This window comes from Conger conger, chromosome 5 (genome assembly GCF_963514075.1).
Source record: "Conger conger chromosome 5, fConCon1.1, whole genome shotgun sequence".
NCBI classification, from domain to species: domain Eukaryota; kingdom Metazoa; phylum Chordata; class Actinopteri; order Anguilliformes; family Congridae; genus Conger; species Conger conger.
In genome coordinates this window covers 13,518,533-13,540,954 of record NC_083764.1, presented here as the reverse complement: position 1 = coordinate 13,540,954, position 22,422 = coordinate 13,518,533, and the positions used below count along the sequence as shown (strand labels likewise).

Below are 22,422 nucleotides of genomic sequence, written 5' to 3'. Positions count from 1 at the left end.
TTAAAGGATATTAAAAAGTGGTGCACGGTAAATAACACATGATGAAACAGGATGACACATTGCAGAGACAAGGGTCCCCGGAGTTTCCTATAAAAGAACAACACGTCGTTAAATGTAATAATTATATTAACAGTGATTGTGATGCAGTCATCATTTACAGAGTCTTATGCTCAGTTACTCAGTCAAAGGGAGATAATAATAATAATAATAATAATAATAATAATAATAATAATAATAATAATACACGAGTCGAATTAGCTTTTCAGCCAGCCATGTTTAATGAACTTGAGTCCGCAATTACACATGACCAACACGTAGTTGCGGTTTGCAAAATGTTACATGAACTCCATGAGGGTAAAGTGCAGCAGCACTGAAGAACCACATACAACAGTAACGGCAGAGTACATACACCGAGCCATTTAAAAAATGAACACGCATACATACGAATACACACCTCAACATCGGGTGGTAGTAACATACATTGTACTGATGTTATGTCACGTACAATACAGTAGTAGAATGTGTAGAGAACCAATTCGTACATCTACTACGGTGTATCCGACCACCGCAAGTAGATTTGTAGGAACCGACTGTTTTAATTGTGCTACATTTTAAACTAGAGATCAAATTCTCTCGACAGTTAAAAGTACAGGTGTTATAGCAACACAAAAGTAAATCCCGTTAATTGTCTTTGAAAAAGGCACCAGCGCATCTCTGTAACCAGGCCACAATGGCACGTGCAGTACTTCTAGCGTATAATTCAACACAGCTGGTTTGCCTCCGCTGACCTGGACACAGCGAGTCAGCTGAAAAACCATGGTAACATATCCGAAAGCAAAGCTGTAAACGGCAAAACACTGCATTTTCCATTGTAAAGTTTCGTATCCAGTCGACCAATTTTCGGTCAACTGAAAATAAACTGCTTAAATAGTATCACCCCCCTGCAGCCCCCCTGACTAAATGTAAATAAACACATTTAGGAAGTAGATTTTAAACTCTGAATAAAGTGACTTGGAGACAGAACAGATATTGAAAAACCTGAATTCGTCGTAAATTCTAATTCCGTCTCAAATCCAAGGAGAACCAGAGCAATGTGAAACAGAACGTACAGCTACAACATTCCCTGAGAACAGTTACAAAAGTTAAAACTTTTCAATTGGCAATCATGTTCTCGATTGAAATAAAACCGTGTATAGGCCTATAGTCCGAAAGGGAAAAAGTGCTGACACTGCTTCCCCCAATAAACCCCTCCCATTTCAGCGTTTCCATTATAAAACAATGGCCTTGAATTATAGATGGCACAATCTCTTTCTCAAATCACTTTCCGTTCATTTCCAAACTCACCAAACTATGTTTGTCAAAAAATGAATGCCTGCATATATTGTGCTAAGGTTAAGGTCAAACATTGATCAATCCAGTCATGATTATATGCTGGAAATAAAATAACATTGTAATAATATCTGCAATACTCGAAAGAGTTTGCCCAAAAGCAACTATGAAATAAGAAAGTTTCTGATTGTCACTTGAGATACAATTGATGTGTTTTTTTCTGAATGTTAGCCAGCAGTAACTGAATATGTGTGTTACAGTATGCAAATGTACTACCTTTGATGATCACCCACGAGAACGATGTGCGGACGTCAGCTTGTGATACAGCTCTTTCTAGAAAATGGGCAGTTCTCTTGCACACGGCATTACACAAGGAAAATATTATTTTTTACAAGGCGATAAAGGCCATAAACCTGCTAAATATCGGTGCTTGATTTTTGAAGAAACGTTTGATTGGAACCGAAATCTCTGATGTGGCAGTAGCGAAATGAGGAATTGTGTAAACAGGACAGAAAAGATACTCGCACGTAGAAATAGTAAATGATACATTTCAGTTGCTTAAGTTGCATCACAGGTTTATAGTATGGAAGACTATGGGAAAGTCAATGTTTCATGCAGTGTAACGCAGCAAATTTGACACTATCACCCATTTCAAACAAATCCTCTACCCAGAAGTCTCACAAAGACTTTAAAAAGCTCCTAAAATAAGTAACTATCTATAGTGTTTCCTTCGTCAGAGTGAAGATGGTTGATCACTGTTTTTTTTTTTTCCAGTGTAGGCTATATGCAGAAGCCAAAGGATAATGCTTTCAGTAATTACAGTGAGAAGACATTACATTTAAAATTGACCCATATGAGGATGAAATGCAACAAGTAAAATGTCCAAGTAGATGATTTTTAAAGAATAAATAAGTTCAGTTATTTGTGTTTCCAACATGTTTTGTGTTTCCACCTGATATCGCCTGGAAAAAGCAGTCTTTTCTGGAGGAGGAACAATCTCACGGGCCTTGTTTTCAGGTGGCCACCATGTCACGCCTTTCCGTCGGTGCCAAACCACTTCTCTAGAAGTTAACCTCTAGATACAGCAATGGGAAAATGTTATCGTTTTTTTTTTTTTCAGGAACAGGTGCATATCAATCCATAAAATCCCTGAGTATAACCCGCTTATTGACCAAAATTTTTTTTTTTTAAATAACTAAAATGTTTTTACCTGGGAAATACCATTGCAGGTAACTGCTTTGGCTGCATTTGTCAAAATTTATCAACAATGTTTACCGACACCAAGAGCTAATGCTTGTAATTATTTTCTCAATTCTCAACTTCCATGGCAAAATGGCTTTTACATTAACCGTGGCAAGGGTGCTACTGCCAGGGAGGGGGGGAGTTGGCACAATGATGGGGTTTGAGTAGGAAAGCCCAAATAAAAATATTCATGTGACCGGCCATATCAGACATTCTGCTTCATGACAGCACAGTAAAAACAGATAAATACTACACCCACTCTCTCCACTCTCCTTCACTACATACAACCCATCTCAGGCATGGAAAACAACAAAACAGCATTCCTTTGAGACTCCTGCTAGGATGAAGTATCCCCTGCTGAAATACCCTTATTCATTTGAACGTTCACCATCTGCAATCAGGCTACATCCTTTTTGCCCACAAGCCGATAAGGTTTGATTCTCACAGACGTCATGCATTTGGAATTCTTTATCTGTGAATAATCGCAAACATCCAGAGCTGTCAATTCAGGAAATGCGCAGTCAATTCAGGAAGCGCACAGGAAGAAAATACTCATGCGACATTAAGGGCCTGTTCCGAGTCACGACCCAAACAGCGCTCCATTTCCTGAATTGAATTACGTTAAACCGAACGGGCCGCGTCCTCGTGTACGACCGAGAACACCGCCACCGGAGAACGAGACCGCCGCCTCGCATCGGAGCTCGACCGCACGGTCGCTGGACCAGAATGAGGCGACGTGGTCGGGGGCGGGCGTGTCCGGTGGGTAAATAATTGGACTTGTGGTCAGCGAGTGAGAGAGGGCGGTGGTCGTGGAAGCTCCCTGGTTCCTGGGCGGGGAAGTATTTGGTGGCTACGGTTCCCTCCCGGTTCCTCTGGCTCCACCCCGGGCCTGCTCCTTCACCACAGCGAGTGTCTGGTCCCCTGAGAGTGCTTCTTCCTCCTTTTGCAGACATAGTAGACGGGGAAAGCTACGAGGCCTGGAGGGAGGGAGGGAGGGAGGGAGAGAGGGAGAGAGAGACAAAGAAACAGAGGGAGGCAGAGGGAAACAGAGAGACACACACAGACGCAAACACAGAGAGAGAGATATAGAGAAAGAGACAGAGAGAGAGAAAAGGGAGAGGGAGGGAAGGAGAGCGGGAGAGACGGAAGGAGGCAGAGCAAGGAGGAGATAGAGCGACAAACACACACAGACACAAGCACAGAGAGAAAGAGAGAAGGGAGAGGGAGAGAGAGGGAGGGAGGGAAGGAGGGAGGGAGAGGGAGAGAGAGAAAGAAGGAGAGAGGGAGGGAGAGTGGGAAACAGAGAGAGAGCTCATGGAACAAACCAGGTGCGAAAACAAATTCAGCAGCTACTGCAGTGGTAAACAAATGAGATGTCATGCTGACGAGGCAGCTGTTGTACTGATCAGATCAACCGCATGCAAACCAGGCCAGACTGACCATTCAGCACATGAAGGAAACAAGCTTCTGAAGAAATAACCTCGCTTCTCCCAGCCTCAAACCACCGTCTCCTTTCCGACTCGTCTTTTCTGTTAATGCACGTTTTTTTATTATACAAATCTTTTTAGGTCCTACAGGCCAAACTGAAAAATGCAAATAATGCAAATAACTGCAAAAGAAAAAGATCAAATCAGCAGCCTTTTGGACTGATTTTGAATGTGATCCCCAAATCTCAGTAAACATATTGTTCTAAAAATGAATAAAACTAGCCTCTCTGGCATCATACACTGATTCACCACCAGAATCATGTACAAATCAGTACAGCAGCTTATAATTTATTATGGAACATATAAGTAGCTTTACAGTAATCCAAGCAATGGCACTGGCCAATGCAGAAATATAATCTGACTGGCCATCCTTATGAAAGGCTTATACAATATGGAAGGCCTAATTCCATATATCCAGTATTCTCAGTACATTCTGTACAAATATGATTGTTACAGCTCTCCAGGAGGACTTCTCAGACCCACAAAATGGCGTCCGTTAGCTTGCTCATTTACCGCACATTATGTGAGAAGGGGTCGATTTCTTACCTATGACCAGGGCTACGGCTCCAAACGCCACCACAAGGACAATCACCAGGGGCGCCACTAAAACTTTACTTGCTAGAGGGGAAAAAAGAGAGTAAAACACATTTCATTGGGCGACCCATAGATTAAATCATCAGTACATTAGCATTTACAAGGCCGTATTTGATATTCTACCATCATATCTGTGTACTTTAAATGTATTATTCTATGCCAACATTCCAGGTACCAAGAGCAGGAACTGACACTTTGTCCCTTGACAAATCATTTTTCAAATGATTTATTGTGCTGCCCCTCTTGACTAGGGGGCTGTATCACAAACCAGGGCTCTGCATTACTGAATTAGCTGGATAACTGGATAACACCGAGTAAGACCCAGAACCCTCCCAAATATGGTCAGTCCATGTCCAGTCTTGTCCAGTCCAACTTCAGTCCATGTTCCAGATTTGGGAGTGTTTCGGATTTAACTCAGTGCAGTTATCCAGCTAACTTCAGGCCCCCGGTCTCTTGTAAAAGAGATTTAATGAAACAAATGGACATGCAACTTCATTACAGGCTGATCACACCTAAAGAGGTGTGATCAGTCAATCCTCAGCTAGTATGCTAGGTTAAGGCTCAGTTGCATAACAAAATGTTCAGTGTAAAATCAACTAATAGAGAACTATTAGTTCAACTCAACTAGTGCACTCATCAAAACTGTCAAGAGTCGATGCAACACTGAGAATTCTGCTGCGTCAAAATAAAGAAATGACAACAAAAGGTTCTTCATGTATTTCTGAAATGCGTTAAAATGTAAAATTTACAAGTTCAGACAGATTGATTTATGTCTTCTCATGTGTATTTCAGAGTGGGAAATGACATGGTATGACCTCCGTGTGATTGATTAACACGGTGTACGTGCCCACCCCCCCAACCCGTGCCGGCCCCCTCCTGTGCCTCTGGCGACACCCCACTGGTGTGTCACCCAATCCCCTCCTGCAGAGAGGCGGACAGCTGACACACAGCAGGTTGCTGCATGTTGCTGCATGTCAGGCCTGACAACGTGTGAAAACGCAGGCTTGAGTAAAGCTAATGGCATGGAAACAGCTCAGACCAGCGAGGAAAACGCACTGTACTGCGAGGAGGCAGACATTTTGTGAGGATACACTCATCTTATAGACTACGGTCGCTGAGATCAGACTGGCCAGGCCAGCATCCGGCGGACATTTTGTTCTAATACATTCATCTTCTAGACTATGGCCGCTGAGCTCAGACTGGCCACACCTTCATCCGGCGGACATTTTGTCCTAATACACCCATCTTCTGACACTCAATACATAGTCTGCAAGCGGAAAAAGTTAACCCGATTGTAAAAAGAGCCAAACATAACATTCCAGGCAGAACCTTGCCCTGTTCACCAAGTAAAACATACCAGGGACGGGGTTTGTTTGTATATATTAAGCATTTCCAACCACAGCCACTAAGCACAAAGCAAGTAAGAATTCCAAATATTTGTGGCCATTTTCCTCGCTATTATTTAATGGAAACCTAAAATTACGAGGCAATTTTGATCAGGAAAAAGAATTAAAGTGACAACTGTATTATAAAAAAAGAAAAAACGGAATCCGTTCCAGAGCTTTCCCGGCTTGTTGCCGGGCAGAGGGATTTATGGGCGGTGGGGACTAGAAGCCCATTGGCCTGAGAGAGGCAGTGTCAGCTGAAGGGGGTGAGATGAGGTTGGGTGGGGGAGGGTGCGCTGCAAATCTGATGACTCTTACCCACGCCCCCCACCCCCACAACACTCCCAAAGCCGCTAGTCACCACATGCCGCCCAAAAAAGAACAGCTGAGCAGTGGACAGGTGTTCGACCAAAACTCCCACACCTCAGCAAAAAAGGCAAAGGCTTAACTCATACGCACTTGCTAAATCCATCCGAGCACAAATCCATTTCACATGCGTCACGTGTTCCCCGTTTGAGGAGGAGGTTAGCTCACCGCAGACAGACCCCCGCACCAGCCTGCGCAGGTGGGGCTTGTCCGGCAGGTAGCGGAACTTGCAGCCGAAAACGCTGAGGTTGGAGGTGTGGTCGCCGAAGAAGCGCAGGTGCCTGTACTTCTCCCCGCAGCGGTAGCAGAAGTTGGTGTTGCACTGGGTGCAGGTCATGTGATCGCAGCCCTCCGTCCTCTGGATGTGGATCTGAGAGGGCGAGAGTGAGGAGGGTAGAGTTCAGTCCCGACACCGCCACGATCACAAGCGTCTCATCTCCAAAAGAGACATACTACATCTGAGCCTCCCATACTCCTGGCCCTGATGTTACACTTAAAAAATAACATACTACATATACTATGATTCCTGTCAACATTCAAACCAGTCAAACAACAAGGCAATGCCAGACACATGCACTGCATCATGATTTAAAAAAAAATTCTATTCGACATTTGAACATACAGTCCCCTCCAAAACTATTGGAACAGCAATTATTTTGCTTTTGCAATACACTGAATACATTTGAGGTTGAGATGAAAAGATGAACACGAGAGAAGAGTTCAGAATTTCAGCTTCTATTTCCTGGAATTTACACCTAGATGTGTTAAGCGACCTAGAACATATCACCCTTCGTATCGTGTTGTAATTTCTTTAACAAATCTAGATTAAAAAAGCAGAAATTCAGATCTGTCATCTTATGTACATCTTTTGACCTTAAACTCAATTGTCTTCAGTGTATAGCAAAAATAAAGGAATTGACCTTGCTGTTCCAATACCTTTAGAGGGGACTGTATGTCAGGTTATATTTCATGAGGGCTAAATCAAAGAAAATGTTCTCACTAATTGAGTAGTGAGACTAGAAACCCCTGGACTATGTTGACTACAAATAGAGGGATTCTTCTTGCAAATGCTGATTAATTTATAAGCAGGCTCAGCTTTGTCAAAAAAGCTGAGTATTTGTCTGAGATGAGTATTTGTCGGTGCTGAGTATTTGCCAAAAGCCCAGCAGTCCTATCTGTAAAGCTAATGCAGAGTTTGTGCGTCACACCTTTTATTCAAATATCAAGGAACAGAAACAGGAGCTTCTTGTCCCCTCCAGGTTCACACAACCCATCTCGTGATCACAGTCAGCAATTTCTGCGAGTTACCTCTGTATTCATTAGCAAGGTAAGCCGTAAGATGTTTTCACATCTCGTTTTTGAGGGGAATCTAGTATTTTCCTCAGTGACCCATCCCGCAAACACCTAATCAATCCTATGCTTTTCTGCTCTCTAAAAGCTCTTTATAAAACAGTCTGCCGTGTTCTGCTCATCCTAAAAAAAGTCTTCGTCCAGCTCACCCGCTCCCCTATACCCCGGATAAAATGCAGGCAGCGATGTAGCACAACAGAACAGAAGGCACCAACACGATGACTTATTAAGAAAAGCCAATAATCCATCAAGGATGACCAAAGTCAAGACAACAACAACAAACAACTACCTCCAGATGCAGGATTGCAACGGTTAGATAAATCAAGAAGACTGAAGTCCACACACATGACTGTTGATCACCATAGTTACACAAACCTTGCACTGGCCATTGATTAAACTGAACACTCACAGCCCATAACAGAGAAACTCACAGACCAGCGGGCAGACTTCTGCAAACAGAGTCTCCGGGGACCCGTGGTGCTGGCATAGCATAAGAATAACACTTTATTTGAACCCCTCGCCATAAGGCTGATGTAACACTGTCATACATATGACATAACAGCTGTCACAAGATTGCACAACAGATGATGTCAGTCAATATGAAATGGTCATACGTTTATCAGCAAAGGTTATGACAGTACTGTCAGAAGATGGAATACTTACATAATCTGTTATGTGATCTTTTGTTTTGTCATGTGTATGACAGTGTAATGTCAGACTTATGGTGAGGGAGTCAAGTAAAATGTTCCCACGTAAATGATTCTGAACCTATGCTGGCCTATGGTGTTTTCCATTCTTCCTTGTGTCTCAATTCCTGGGCCAGTTCCACTACAGCGGAGGGGGGGGGGGGGGGGGGGGGAACCCACCTTGCACCGGGGGCACTTCTGGGCGTTCCTCTGGCCGTGCTCGATGACGCTGGCCCAGTGTCTGAGCAGCTTGTCACCGCGCCTGTAGTCCCTGCACTTCAGGCCTTCGTGCCACGGGGCGTGGCACTTGAAGCACCACACGAATTGGCACTTGGTGCACTGGACCTGTCGAGCGCAAGAACGCAACGTGAGATTGGTTACACCAGCTTCTCCCAGACCCGATCCTGGCAGAGCACGGCGACTGCTGGTCTCTGTTTTCCTTTCAGGCCCATGAAACCAGAGGAGGTGAATTAACTGCGTAATCAGCTGCTTTAACCGATCGATGAAGAGCTGAGCGGCAATGAAAACAAGCAGCACAGCACTGCGGACCGACAGAGTCAGGGTTGAGAACCACTGGGTTAAACAAAACATGAAACTGCCATCCCCTCCACACAAAGATCAGCAACAAACACCAGGGGGGTATTTCGCTGGCTAACTCACTAAGCTCGACTACTGCACTGAGTAAAACCCAGAACCCCTTCAAACATGGAACATTGACTAAAGTGAAAATAGCTTTTCTCAGCCAGCTTCATGAAATACCGTCTGAAACTGGATATGAGTGTCTTCATCCCTGTGACGGACACATCCGGACAGCCTGTGTAACAGTGCATTTGAGGGAGAGCAGAATAGCCATGTACATGGTTATTCTGGACAAAGACAATAGCTGTATGTTTTGGTAATTCGGTAAAATGCTTTGATATGAAGACCATGTCCAAACATATAACGTATAATTTGCAGCGACTGTGCGATGGCATCAGTGTCAGCTAACACAGGACCACAGTTACAACTGTGCAGGCAGCAGAATGTAGGACAGTGCAGGACATGTATACAGAATATAATCCTTTATTTTACTGGCATGCTGCACTGAAATGTAATACCTCTTGAGACCGAATCAGCTGCAGCAGAACAAACAACAAGAGCACGGGTTGGCATTCGTGCAGCGTACTGAAGTGTGCAAAAAGACTAAAATGGGTGTCACTGTCATAGCATCTGTTTTTAGGTATGCATCTATGTTTTCGGCGGCATGGATGGTGCAGTGGGTAGCACTGCCGCCTCACAGCAAGGAGGTCCTGGGTTTGAATCCCCGTCGGCCGGGGCCTCTCTGTGCGGAGTTTGCATGTTCTCCCCTTGTCTGTGTGGGTTTCCTCCGGGTACCCTGGTTTCCTCCCACAGTCCAAAGACATGCAGGTTAGACTGATTGGAGAGTCTAAATTGCCTATAGGTATGAATGTGTGAGTGAATGGTGTGTGTGCCCTGCGATGGACTGGCGACCTGTCCAGGGTGTATTCCTGCTTTTCGCCCAATGTATGCTGGGATAGGCTCCAGCCCCCTGCGACCCTGTTCAGGATAAGCAGGTTAAGCTAATGGATGGATGGATGGATCTGTGTTTTCATTAACTTACAATTGAATTTTAAACTTTTTGCTGATGCTTACATGTGTACCACTTACGTCAACCCACGGCCAAAAGGAAACAAATGCAGTACACAAGATATAAAAAATGCAAAGCTACATGCTAAGTTAAATGTTATGTTAAATGCTAAGATATATGCTAAGCTACATGCTAACATAAATGCTAAGTTAGCAGTTAGCGAGTCACACGCCTGATTAGCGCACCTTATACTTTTGCTCAGCCTTGCTGGGCGTCTGCAGGTTCCTGGTCTTCAGCGAGGTGAAGAGGCTGCACTGGGGACAGGGCTTGGTGCTGGAGTCGATGCGGCCCAGCTCCAGGAAGTACCTGTACTTGGCCACCTCCTCGCTAGCCAGGTGGCTCACGATGATGTTCTCCTCCAGGTGCCCGCTGCACTCCGTTATGGGGCACACGATGTCCACCTTGCCCGTGCGCACCTGGGGAGCGGAAAGAGCACGTTCAAAGGACCGCCTACACACCGCTCAACGGACAGGCCTAGACGCCAACCGACAGGGCTGGTGGAACGCAGGACAAGGAACACTATGGCCTAGATGTTTATTCAACCTGACCAATGAGAATGTATATTTCACACTAAGGTCCTGGTTGACGAACACCTTTAGGATACGCAAACCATTTTAGCACACACAAAACTAACAACCCAACCAATGATTGGTGTAAAACAAATGCCATGACCAATCATTGGTCTTGTTATTAGTTTTGCACATGCTAGAGGTCTTAGTAAATCAGGCCTTATGAACAAAATGATGAGAAAAACGGGCATTGTGATGTCATTGTGAAGACATTTTGACTCCTGACCATAGCTGACTCTCACCGAAGTGACTCAGAAAAACAACCTAGGAAGAGCGAATACTGGTTTGACAGTGAGGTGAAGTAGACAATAGAACATTGGACTGAGCTGAGGAAGAACAGGACAGGGCACTATTATATAAACAAATCTCAATGGCAGAAACAGAACTAATACAGCTTAGGGAAGCCGATATGTACGCATCTGACTGAACAATGTACACGTGTACACAATGTACACTGCAAATACCATACTGTACTTACACGACCTGTTTATTTAGCCTAGTTTCAGTACACCTAGGGAGGTGCCGTATTTACTGATCCTGGGTTACTTGACTGGAAGGCTGGTTGAAGAAGTGGGTCAGTGCAAGGTATGCTAGAGTATTCCGTGGGCCATTTTCAAATTTTTGGGATGAAAATCTCATAATAGATCCAGTCAGAAACTCATCATAGAGCCTTCCAAGGGAGGCCACTGTTCTCAATAGGCAGCCATAATAGATAATAGCTATTTTAGTATTTCATATATAATAACGTCAGCAAATGACATTCAATCCTTATATTTAAAGACCAGCAGAGGTATATTGGCAAAAATAAACCGAAAAGGACGAGTACTCTCCAGTTACAGAGTGAACAGATGATACAACTCAATTTCCTCAGAGTATCACTCCTTGATGTGTTTTCCATTTTATTAAATCTCACATCAACTACATTTATGATCCGTAACCACAAAAAGTAGACTACCTAGACTAACTAACCACACTACTTAGTTGATCATAATCATTCGGTTTCACCGCGTCACGTTGCAGAAGCGGTGTTCACAATTTAATTTTAAAGGCTAATGGTGTTAGCTGTTGTTAGCCACAGGCTTCTTGGCAATGACGAAAAAGGGCAAATCCAGGGTTTAAACTGGTTTTCTGTGCGGTAAGCCACACGGCAGCGTCGTGGTATTTCTAAAATCACTATGATTCCAATATATGACTGCATTTTCTGCTCATTTACAGACTTGTAACCAACCGCTTTGTTCATTTCCTATGGAAACTCCGCCAAACTTTCCCTCTCAGCGGGTGAGCCAGGAGAGGTCTTGACGTTTTTGTGGGCTGCTCTTGCCAACTGGATCGATTAGGTGACACCGGCTTGCGTAAAAAGAGGCCGAGCCCAACTGCCTTTCATCTCACCCGATTTCACGAGCGTTACTAGCGTGATACACGCGTCAGGCGGCTGCTTTCCCGAGCACACCGGCCGGACGGGGCACGAGACTGGAAAAACACACGGCGGGTCCCAGTCAAAGGCCTCCTTTGTGCCGAGCTTAGCCCCCTGCCTACGCCGGCCCCAGGGTGCCCCTCCCATAGCCAGGTGGAGAAGCCGGGATTAGCCGCTTCCACTCCCAAACTCCCTAATTCGAGTGACGCAGGCCTGTACCCCCCTGCAGGGCCTGGCTCCACCCAGCAGGGTACACATACTGAGAGCAACACGCAAAAGCTACGGCTCTTTAGCACAGCACAAGACTCAACAGCTACAACAGCTACAATAGCCAAGGATAGCCACAATGCTAAACTGGGAACAATGCGCAGGCCTGTGTCATAGACCAGGATGTGGGCATGTCACTTAGCCTAAGACCACATAATTTATGTCAGTTGACTGTATTTTGCCTTATTATTTTATTTCCTTTATTTAAAAACCTTTGTATTGTTTTTATTTTAATTTTTACTGTCCATGCTTCACAGTATATGCATCTGTTCATTTTAACTGCTATTTTATTGTAGGTTGGTGGAAAGTGCTTTGAAAGCCCGGTTTTAAAAGCGCCATGTATAGAATCTCAGTGTACTGTAGTGGGGAGGTGAGATTAGCCAACTGACTGTGACCTCACTTCCTGTTCCCTCTCTCTGTATGTAAAAGGTGTTATATAGACTCAAATGAAGCCAGCCACATTAGAACACCTGCTGTTGAATACAGCCAGACCCAAGAGAGAACATTGAGAGTAAGAGACTCTACGCCTCTATTTAATGTTACATAATCTCACTCTATGGAATGTTATTGTAATTAATTCAGCAGCCCACGCTTATTTTAACATGAGAATGACACTTAATGCACATCAGAGAGATGCTCGATGTGAGCACAACACCTGCAAAATGGATCCTGCCATTACAGTGGCAGCCTGCTATTCCACTTATGGATGCAGTGGAGATTTAAGAGAGAGGTGTGAAAAAGCCAAGCATTTCAATGGGAGCCATTTTAATTAAAGGCCAACACACAGATGATTTTGTGTTTTTGAGCTTTTCACATCACCCTGGAGCTTTCGATTTGTGTTTCATACTGATCCAAGTAAAATAATCGCAATTTTGGTAGAAGTATGCACATTTTAGGATGATTATCGGACGACGTTGCTAACACAGAGAGCTAACCACAGGAAGCAGAGGGGGAGGGGAAACAGGGCTCTGGAGACAGGCTTATGGACTTTGTGATATTTCTGGGCCTTTTAGATACTAAAACCAGGAAGAAACTGCTGATGTGTGTGGGCCATTACAGCTTACAAGTTAGGTTTAATTACATGAATGAAGTTGCTGTAAAAGAAATATACAGTTCTGACTTTGTGGACGTTGGCCACTAGCACCAAAGTAAGGCCAGGCTTTAAACCCTTGTAAAGACAGCGGTGCTAAAGAGACACAAGAGAAAAGGAGCCTATGGACTGGCATGCTAACAACGCATCATCTCCCTGAAACCGCGCCCCCTGTGGTCACATGACCGCACCGCAGCTACGGCGTCGGGCTCGTCCTATCGCATCCTCTCGTGTCCGAGCCGTGACTCCGCAGTTAACACAGGATACGATAAGATAAACCTTTATTGTCTAAAAGATGAACTCGTCTAAGATGTTCAAGAGTCCTGGATCACCTGCAATACATACTCACAGCTTACATTTAAGGAAAAAAAGCGCTCCAAGATATTATTCATTCCGCACTAAATATTGTGCGTTTCCTGCCAGTTCTGCGACTGTTTGGTAGAAAGCCGACCAGCTGCCCTCGCCCACGTAGCCCCGCCCGGTGGACTGTCCCTGGATATCCGCTCCTGCCCCTCGTGCCTGATCCCCGCGGGGTCACGCTAACGGTCAGGCGTAACCGCCACGTCCTGCCGTGACCCGCCCGCTGCTCCGGTTCTCCAGCAGGTAAACCCCGCAGAGGTGGGGCTCCAACACGCTAATCCACCATGCTGGTGGAACCACATTTCACAGTGGAGCAGAGACACGCGATAGCCAGCGAGCCTCAGACAATGGAGAGCTACATAAAGGCTACTACTACCCGGAGGGAGGTGGATGAGTTTCATAACACCTTTGGATCCAAAATGCAAAATAACACCCGCAGCCTGGGGAAGCTTTCTCCTGGGTTCAGCCAAAAATAGAGCAGAACGCATCTCTAATTATCGCTTTCTTTTGCACTGCGGCGAAATGGGTCTGTCTGAGAACGCGCGTATTTATATCGCACGCATAATAAATAAACAATTAAAAATCCTGAACGGCGCGAGGCAAGGTGCTGACAGAAGGTCGCGGGATTACCCTCGTTCCGCTCTCGCGACGGTCTGCCAAGGCCGTCTGCTCCAGCGCCGAGCCCCGACCGAACGAGATCTCTGGCGCGATTCGACGATGAACCAAACTCTACCCCTGCGTCTAATTGGGCAGCCCGGTGCCAGACGAGCTCTGCCAGATCACAGCAGCCTTCCAGCAAGCCCGGTATAAAAGGGCTGGGTGTCAGCAGAAGAAGGATGGCCTAATAAACGCGGGGGAGAGGAAGATGGCGTCCCACCGCGCTCGTAACGAGGAGTGAGTCCCTCCCAGCCTCGCGCCTTTATGGGGCTAAAGATCTGCCACTGCGGGCTCTCCGAGGGCTCGCTAACCGCTCCGATGAAGGAGCGAGGGAAGTCCAGTGTGTGAGAGGACACCTCTGCCACTGCAACGGGCTACGTGGAGCAGCCACCCAACAACAAACACACACACACACACGTGAAAATACAGGCAGCAGGGCTCAACACTGCTCCCATTTTATGAGCATTTCCTTATGAAGATTGATGTGTGCTAACCGGAACAATACATTAGGTGCACATCTACTAATTGGGGTGCAACAGTGTACATGTAATTATGTGCACACAAAAAAATGTGCAGAGAGCCCAGGACAGATACACATGCCCACTTCCACAAGCTTAGACACACTCAAACACATATAGACAAACACACACACACACACATGCCCACTCCCACAAGCTTAGACACACTGAAACACATACAAGACACACAAATATGCCCACTCCCACAAGCTTAGACACACTCAAACACACACACACACGTATGCACACCCGCACAAGCTGAGACACACTCAAACACATATAGACACAACCACACACACATATGCCCACTCCCACAAGCTTAGACACACTCAAACACATACAGACACACACATATGCCCACTTCCACAAGCTTAGACACACTCAAACACATACAGACACACACATATGCCCACTCCCACAAGCTTAGACACACTCAAACACACACACACACACACGTATGCACACCCGCACAAGCTGAGACACACTCAAACACATATAGACACATACACACACACATATGCCCACTGCCACAAGCTTAGACACACTCAAACACATATAGACAAACAAACGCGTAGAGACACACACACACACACACACACACACAATGAGGGGCAATGACCTCCCCGCTCCCCTATAATACAGATCCACCCCACAGAAAAGGCCCCACTTAACATCTAATAAGAATGATCCCCCGGTCAATGAGTCTATCACACACGGCAGCGCTTTTCAGGAACTTAAACCAGCTTTGACAGCACCACAGCCTCGATGTGCGCGCTATTCAAGGGGAAAAATAGATGCAAATTGACAGAACTCTCCTTTCAATTCAGTAAAAGGGCAACTGCAGCTCCCCTGCCACACGACCTAAGAATACCGCGCTCGGTAACAGAGAAGCCGGGGAGGGATTCATAAATAATCATATTTTAATGTCCCCGAAGAAGGCGGGCGACCGCGCCGACTCCAGGCCCCCTTCCCACATCCAGCGGGGTTGCTTGGAGTCGGAGGCAATCAAAAGGAAATTACCACAAGACAGGAGATGAAAAAAGACAGCCGTGGCCGCGTCTGCGTCCGGCCCGCTGAAAAAAAAACCGCCTCTTAAGCGTGCCTTTTTCCAAACGCACGCCCAGCTCCGTTTAAGACATGCAGATTACACGCTCGTCTCAAAGAGTCGCGCGTTTCCGAACCCCTTTCATCTGTCCGAGCCCGGCCGAATCTGAAATTCGGGGTCCCCGACCGTGACACGGCGTCCTCCGCCACATCAAGTACGGCGTAATTACATTCGTTTTAAAGATAGCATCAAAGAAATCCCGCAAATGGAGGAAGAATGGAGAAGGAGCGGGATGATCGATAAAGTGCTCTATCCGTGAAAGGCCAGTCATCGCGCTGGTAGGGTAATGCGAAACTCCAGGCTGCATTACACTTAGCTACACTTAGACCTACTTCTGGATAGCAGCAAACGCTCTCAGGAAATAAAGCGTTCCTTGGCTTGTCTCCATAGAGGAACCGTTTTCAGTTCATTATGGAACCCTCTATCATGGGCGTGAAGTGTAAAAGCTCTCAGACTTGAAACTTTTTGCCCGACAAAGAACCCTTGAACTAGATGGAGTTCTTTCTTATATTGAATTACAGGGTTCCTTGTGGCTGGTTCCCTGTGAAGTGAGGCTGCAGAACAGTGGCGACGCAGCCTGCCTCAGCGTGCGTGTTCGTATTCAGCCAGCAAGGGATTACTCAGAGCCCTCCACAGAGCTGAGGCTGGTTTATCGCCAGCTCCATCAGCGTGCCGCATCGCACAGTAATGATGATGTCACGTAAGCCACCGTCAACCCCGCATGCCCGAGTCACGCTAGGCCCCGGAGGAGGAGGCGAAGATCCGCTAAATCCTCTTCCAACGCACCCAGAGCCCAAGCCAAGAAGCAGCAAAAACCTGACAGGGGACAGGTATAATCATCCCATGACTTTCAGACTGTGGTTCCTTTAATTATTATTACTCACTGGTTTAGTCAGCATCCTGTTTAGTGCCTGGACTTCCACGTACAGTACAGAATGATGCAATCCGCAGTCTGTTCACACAACTTTACGGACGCAGTGCATACCGTAGGCCCGGTGCCAAGATGAAGAGTGAGGCTAGTGTCTCACTGGGGAGCAAAACCCACAACGTTCAGGTGCAGAACCTAATGCTCCAACCAACCGCTGAGCTTGGCAGGCAGCACCAAGCCACGGTCGAAGAATTGCAACTGAGCGGTTGTGACTTCCTCTTGGTCATGGCTTCCAAAACCCCCTGTGCCCCCCCCCCCCCCCCCCTCAAGATGACAACTCATCTGCTTTAAGTGCATGCAATAAGTACAGTTTGTCATACTTATTGCACTTAACCCCATAAAAGCATAAAAGTGACTCAACATTTTGACTAAAAAATTTCATCGCAAACAGCAAAGATGTGACTGTGACATCAACAGAAGGCAAAAAGGTAATATTTAATATACTTTGTGTTATTCATTTAGCTGAAGAAGTACTCATGTCTTGATGTCCTATTATTTCAAGGCCCTCTTGGCCCAGAGGCCCCCTTTTGGGCCCTGAGCCCCGGGCCCCTGTTGAGAACCACTGCTGTAGGCTATCACACTTTAAGCAAAGCTTTTCACCTGAAGTGCATCAGCAAACACAACAGATAAAAATGAGAGAAAGAACAAAGAAACCAATGATTACCATCATAATAACCCCAATAGCCCACACCAACTACAGCCAGCGCTGTGTACCTTGAATTGATGATTTGCCAACGGGCAGTTATCATTACCGGTTTTACAGGTTTTTTTTCTTTTCTTTTTTACACTTCTTCAAAAGCAAACCACAACAGCAAAAAGTAGGCTACAGTCAGCTTCCCCTTAATGCAATGTTGACCACTATAGGACCTAGCTGGCCACTGCCAGCAATGCAGCCCAGCTTATATGGATCCTTGGTCTTTTGCTGCGATGACCGGCACATTTATCGTGCTAGAAAGACACAGGTACTGTAGAATGGCAAGGCCTTCCCCTCAGGCCGACAGGCCCTGTCTGCTGACGATCTAGGACACAACGGCCAATTGGCCGGGTCCGCTAATTTAGAGGGGCGGAATGTTTTAAATGAAGGACGACACTGCCGAGACAATAACGCTTGATTGCGACATTGAGCACTCAATGGGAGGAAGCCGGGCTCCGTGCCGACGCCGGGCTGTAGCCTACGCTACCGTTTGGAGAGGCTGTGCGATTTAATTAAGACCAGGAAAGGCGGAGCTCTGCCATGGCTGCGGTCAATTACACCGTCGCTGCGTCGTGTCTTTCCTTATTCCCACGGACACGCTGTCATCACTAGGCTACAGCAGGGAGACAGAGCAAACTCGCAATACAGTCTGGTCCCGCCCATGTGCTTGTCTCTGATGCACCAGTCTGGCCAACTTGCCTTGGCGGCACAATGTGAATGTTTTGCTGACATATGCATACTACCAGGGAGTGCTTGTGAGCCACTTTAGTGGAGCTATAAACATTGAGATTCAATAAAAGCATTCATAAAACATGAACCACATTAGAGTGCAGATTTTGCACTACTCAGTAAGTTCCACCTAGAGTGTTAAATAATAAGGTAGAGTATTATATAGGTAATGTAATATCCTATACCTCTGTTTGTACTAGTCTATATATTTCACGAAACAGGCGCAAATATATATGCGTGCCACGAGCCAAAAACTGTTTATATTGTAGGCCGACATATGCAGGTACTGACATAAGCCTACAAAGAGCTGTACGAAGTAATGACGTCCATGCAGAAAAACAAGACGCTCCAACACTATGCTCCTACACTATCCTCCAGACTTTCCCCGAAGTCTCAGAAGTCCACACGGACCTTAATTTAGACCTTAAGTTAATTGGGCTCCGTGAGCATACGTAGCTGTTATGTCAATATTGGATAATATTGATGGACTACAAAAAAAGCTACGACAAAACATGCCACATGCCTTTTCAACCACCGTTGTTTTGGTGAGGCAACACATTACACAAACATAAATCCCATGTCGTAGGCTACCCAGCACTGTCAGGATTCTGCAGGCTATATGTAAAGATGCTAGCTGGTTACACAACAACAGATGACAAAGCACAAATAGCGTGTAGAAGAAAAACACATGCTGACGCTGCCAAAGCGCAACACAAAGGACGGAGGCGTGATTTTGAACATAACAATTATACTGAACGTTATAGGGGGGGTCGCATCACTTCAGATTTGTTACCTGTGAGCTGATGTATCTTTTCAGACATTCCTCGCACACAGGCTTTTTACAACAATGTAACGGCTTGATATTTTTGTCCTCCAGACAGATGCGACAAGTTAAGACAACTGACACACTGTATTCCCCGTTATAAAAGTTGCTCAACGTCCGGGAATCAATCAGGTTCGTTAGGGTGAAAGGTTCCGGGTAGTGGCCCAGCTCCAAGTCAGCCTGCTGCCGCAAATCCTTGACTGGCTGGATTGCGACGTCTGTTGTCATTACCCCTCCATCGAAGTCTACTTGGCCTCCCAAATTATCGGCTTGTCTCCTGTAGTTATCGTTTGCGATACAGTATACAGTGCAGTAAACATGTTCCTTAGACAGGTAAATGTCGTCTCCACCTCCTGATTTGGTCTCGCGGTTTTCCTCCGGCTCACTTAATTCCACTTCATCCAAATCGGATGCCGTTAATCCCGATTTGTGTTCCGAGTCGACTTGCTCATTTCCAATGCAAACACAGTGTTCCGATTCACTCGCCATGGACTTTCCTCTCTCCTGACTGTCCGCTGGCTTTTTAAGATCTGTACCCACCGAGACATCCTGATTGTCTCTCTGTTCTTCCGCGAGGTTGCTGTCAACATTAGTCAGAGGTCTGGGTGTCCCGAAATTTCTTCTTAAAATGTCCACAGCTGTTGGTTTTCTAACGATGTCCCTTTCGGCATTTTCTTTGCTACCAGTCCTTTCCAGCCTATCTTTGTGAAACTCCAGAACCGTGTCAGATATAATAACTTTTGTCTCTCTGTTGTCATGGGCAAAATCTGTGCTTTGTGTTCCAACTTCGTCTGACAGTTCGGACACATTGCTGATAGAATCCCCGTCGTAACTGCTCACAAGGCTAGGCATTTTTTCCTTACACAAAATCAGACAGATGGGTTCATCTTCCATCACCGAGGTCTAACTTCCCATTTACACGGCTCTCTTTTTTACAACTTCAGACACAAACAAACAGAACGCAACTCCACTAGAGATTGTTTATCAACATAGAGACGATGCATTCTTCGCGTCTTCCTGGTTCGGCTACTGAGTTCCGGTTGTTTAGAAAAATGTTTTCCAGCCTACAGAGTTATCATAATGAAGCTTTCTTTAGAGCGACGGTGGAGTACAACTGTATATTCGAAATACACATAGTACAGTATATTCTTACGGTCAGTAGAGAATCTTTGACATCGTACTTCTGCTTCCGGGTCCCAGTTAGGAAAAAATAAATCCGTGGAGTAGCTTTTGGACTTTTCTCAACAGACGGACGCCCGTCTGTTATTTATGACAGCTAACAGCCGTGTTGCTGTCAGAGAAAGTAAACAAATGATGCCTGTAACACCAACGCACACCTTCAGCAAATAGACATCAGTTTGAAAAACTTAGGCGTCCTGCAATCACGGGAGTCAATAAGGAGGGAGGTAACGACACCGGTGAACCAGCTACTTTCGTTAGTAGCAACATGAAATCAACTGCTTCTGTATAACCTCTAATATACGCGCAATAAAAGGCGTAGTCCTTAATGTTTCTTGTATAACCTGTATTTTTTTTTATTATTGGTAAGCCATTGGAGAATCACATATGATTAAGATTGCGATTGCTGCCGATGATTGTGGTTGCTGTTACAGTGATACTTGTTGATAATTGTTTTACAATATTTCTGTAATTGTACCTATTTATGTGCAGTAGCTACATACTGTATACATATCATATTCTCATTTCCTCGGTAGATGATACTGGAAAATCTTGAAAGACTAGTTTTCGTTTCAGAGTTCATGTGTGTGTTTGTGTGTGTGTGTGTGTGTGTGTGTGTGTGTGTGTGTGTGTGTGTGTTCATCCATATTATTTAAGTACTAAATATAGGCCAACATAAACAAATCGCCCCATTACACACATCTGCATACTTTTAATGTTTCTTTTTAATTTTTTAATTTTTTTGTATTATCTTTTTGAATGTTGTGCATCAGTTTAGAAATGTAATTAAGAAGATGCTGTAATGTTATGTTAATGGGGCCACATCAGCTGAATGTCTGGGTGATTCAGAATGGGCTAATTTGACTAATTATAGGTCTGTCACTCGTTCGCCCCTGGGCAGCTGCTGCTGGTGAAACAGGCCAATGATCCAGATTGAGTTGCACACTGGGGGACATTAACCCTGCAAGAGCAACTGTCAACACATCATTTACATAGTCTGGAATTGCAATTACCAGAAGTTGATTGAACAAGGCAAAGCTTTGAGACGTTATATCAAACATTTTGTCCGCTGTTGCCAAAGTGCCTGGTGTAATAAACAGGAAGGTCCCCCGAACTTGATGAAAATGATGTTTATTTACAGGCTGCAGTTGTCAAAAATACACAAGTATATAAATTACACAAGAATAGAAAGGGTGTAGTGAATCTGTGACACCTATCATGTAGGTTGTAGTGTATTCGATCCTGTGGTGATTGAATTGGCATATCTGTTGACTTGAGCATTTCTGAGTCTCTTACTCCCAGCCACTATTCTACCATTAATAAGTGGGTACCAAATGTATTGTAAATATGATGAGATCCAGGGAATCTGTGGCCAGCAGTCATATTGGCATCAGAGACAGATTTCTTACACTGGTGACATAAATGTCGATTGGGAGACAGTGAAGGTAGAGAACTTTGTGTTACAGCAACAACAAATAAAATACCATAGTGAAAATGACAGATGTTGCTTCAGTGGCATTATACAAATCCTATGTGGCCATATCTTAATGTGAAAACATATCCGTTTACTTTTATAATGTGGACCATTATTTGCACCATAGCCTATTTATTTTATTTTTACCACGTAGGTAGCCTGAGAATTCACATTTCTTTTGGCATGAGTGACTGGGAATTACTATGGGTAAGGACTTAAGGAATTGTGTAGCCAATCAGATGTTTAAGATTATTGGGTGGCCAAATGTAGAGAGCTATTTATTGGGGGAACTTGATCAGGGTACTAATATTAACCCCCCAACTCTTTCAGAAATTCCATTGGATCTTTAATGACCATAGTTATCAGGACCTAATTGGTTTAACATCTCAGAATAACAGCACCTTCAATAGCACATTATTCTGTTGGGACATTGGGCTTCTATCTTGGTCCAAATGGAAGAGTGCTATTGGTCCAACAGCTTTCCCAGGTGGTTTCCCATCCAACTACTCACCAAGCCCACACTTCGCC

General features: G+C 45.1%; 1 protein-coding gene across 1 annotated transcript; it reads right to left on the bottom strand.

The window, feature by feature from the left end:
* Window positions 1-254: 254 nt before the first annotated feature.
* rnf217 (ring finger protein 217) lies at window positions 255-20,666 on the bottom strand. The gene is made up of 6 exons (XM_061244025.1): window positions 19,212-20,666; window positions 10,273-10,503; window positions 8,620-8,784; window positions 6,572-6,773; window positions 4,605-4,676; window positions 255-3,548 (listed from the first exon to the last, which is right to left on the bottom strand). Exons 1-6 carry the CDS (start codon window positions 20,133-20,135, stop codon window positions 3,469-3,471), a joined length of 1,674 nt encoding a protein of 557 aa, XP_061100009.1. The 5' UTR covers window positions 20,136-20,666; the 3' UTR covers window positions 255-3,468.
* Between the last annotated feature and the right edge of the window lie 1,756 nt (window positions 20,667-22,422).

What these genes read in the sequence shown, in the direction of transcription:
- rnf217 (XM_061244025.1), bottom strand. Translation starts at nt 20,135, where the DNA reads ATGGAAGATGAACCCATCTGTCTGATTTTGTGTAAGGAAAAAATGCCT. An exon ending in AAAGATACATCAGCTCACAG is followed by an intron (nt 10,504 to 19,211) that starts GTAACAAATCTG and finishes TCCGCTCCCCAG; the next exon opens with GTGCGCACGGGCAAGGTGGA. An exon ending in AGCCGTAGCCCTGGTCATAG is followed by an intron (nt 3,549 to 4,604) that starts GTAAGAAATCGA and finishes CCCTCCCTCCAG; the next exon opens with GCCTCGTAGCTTTCCCCGTC.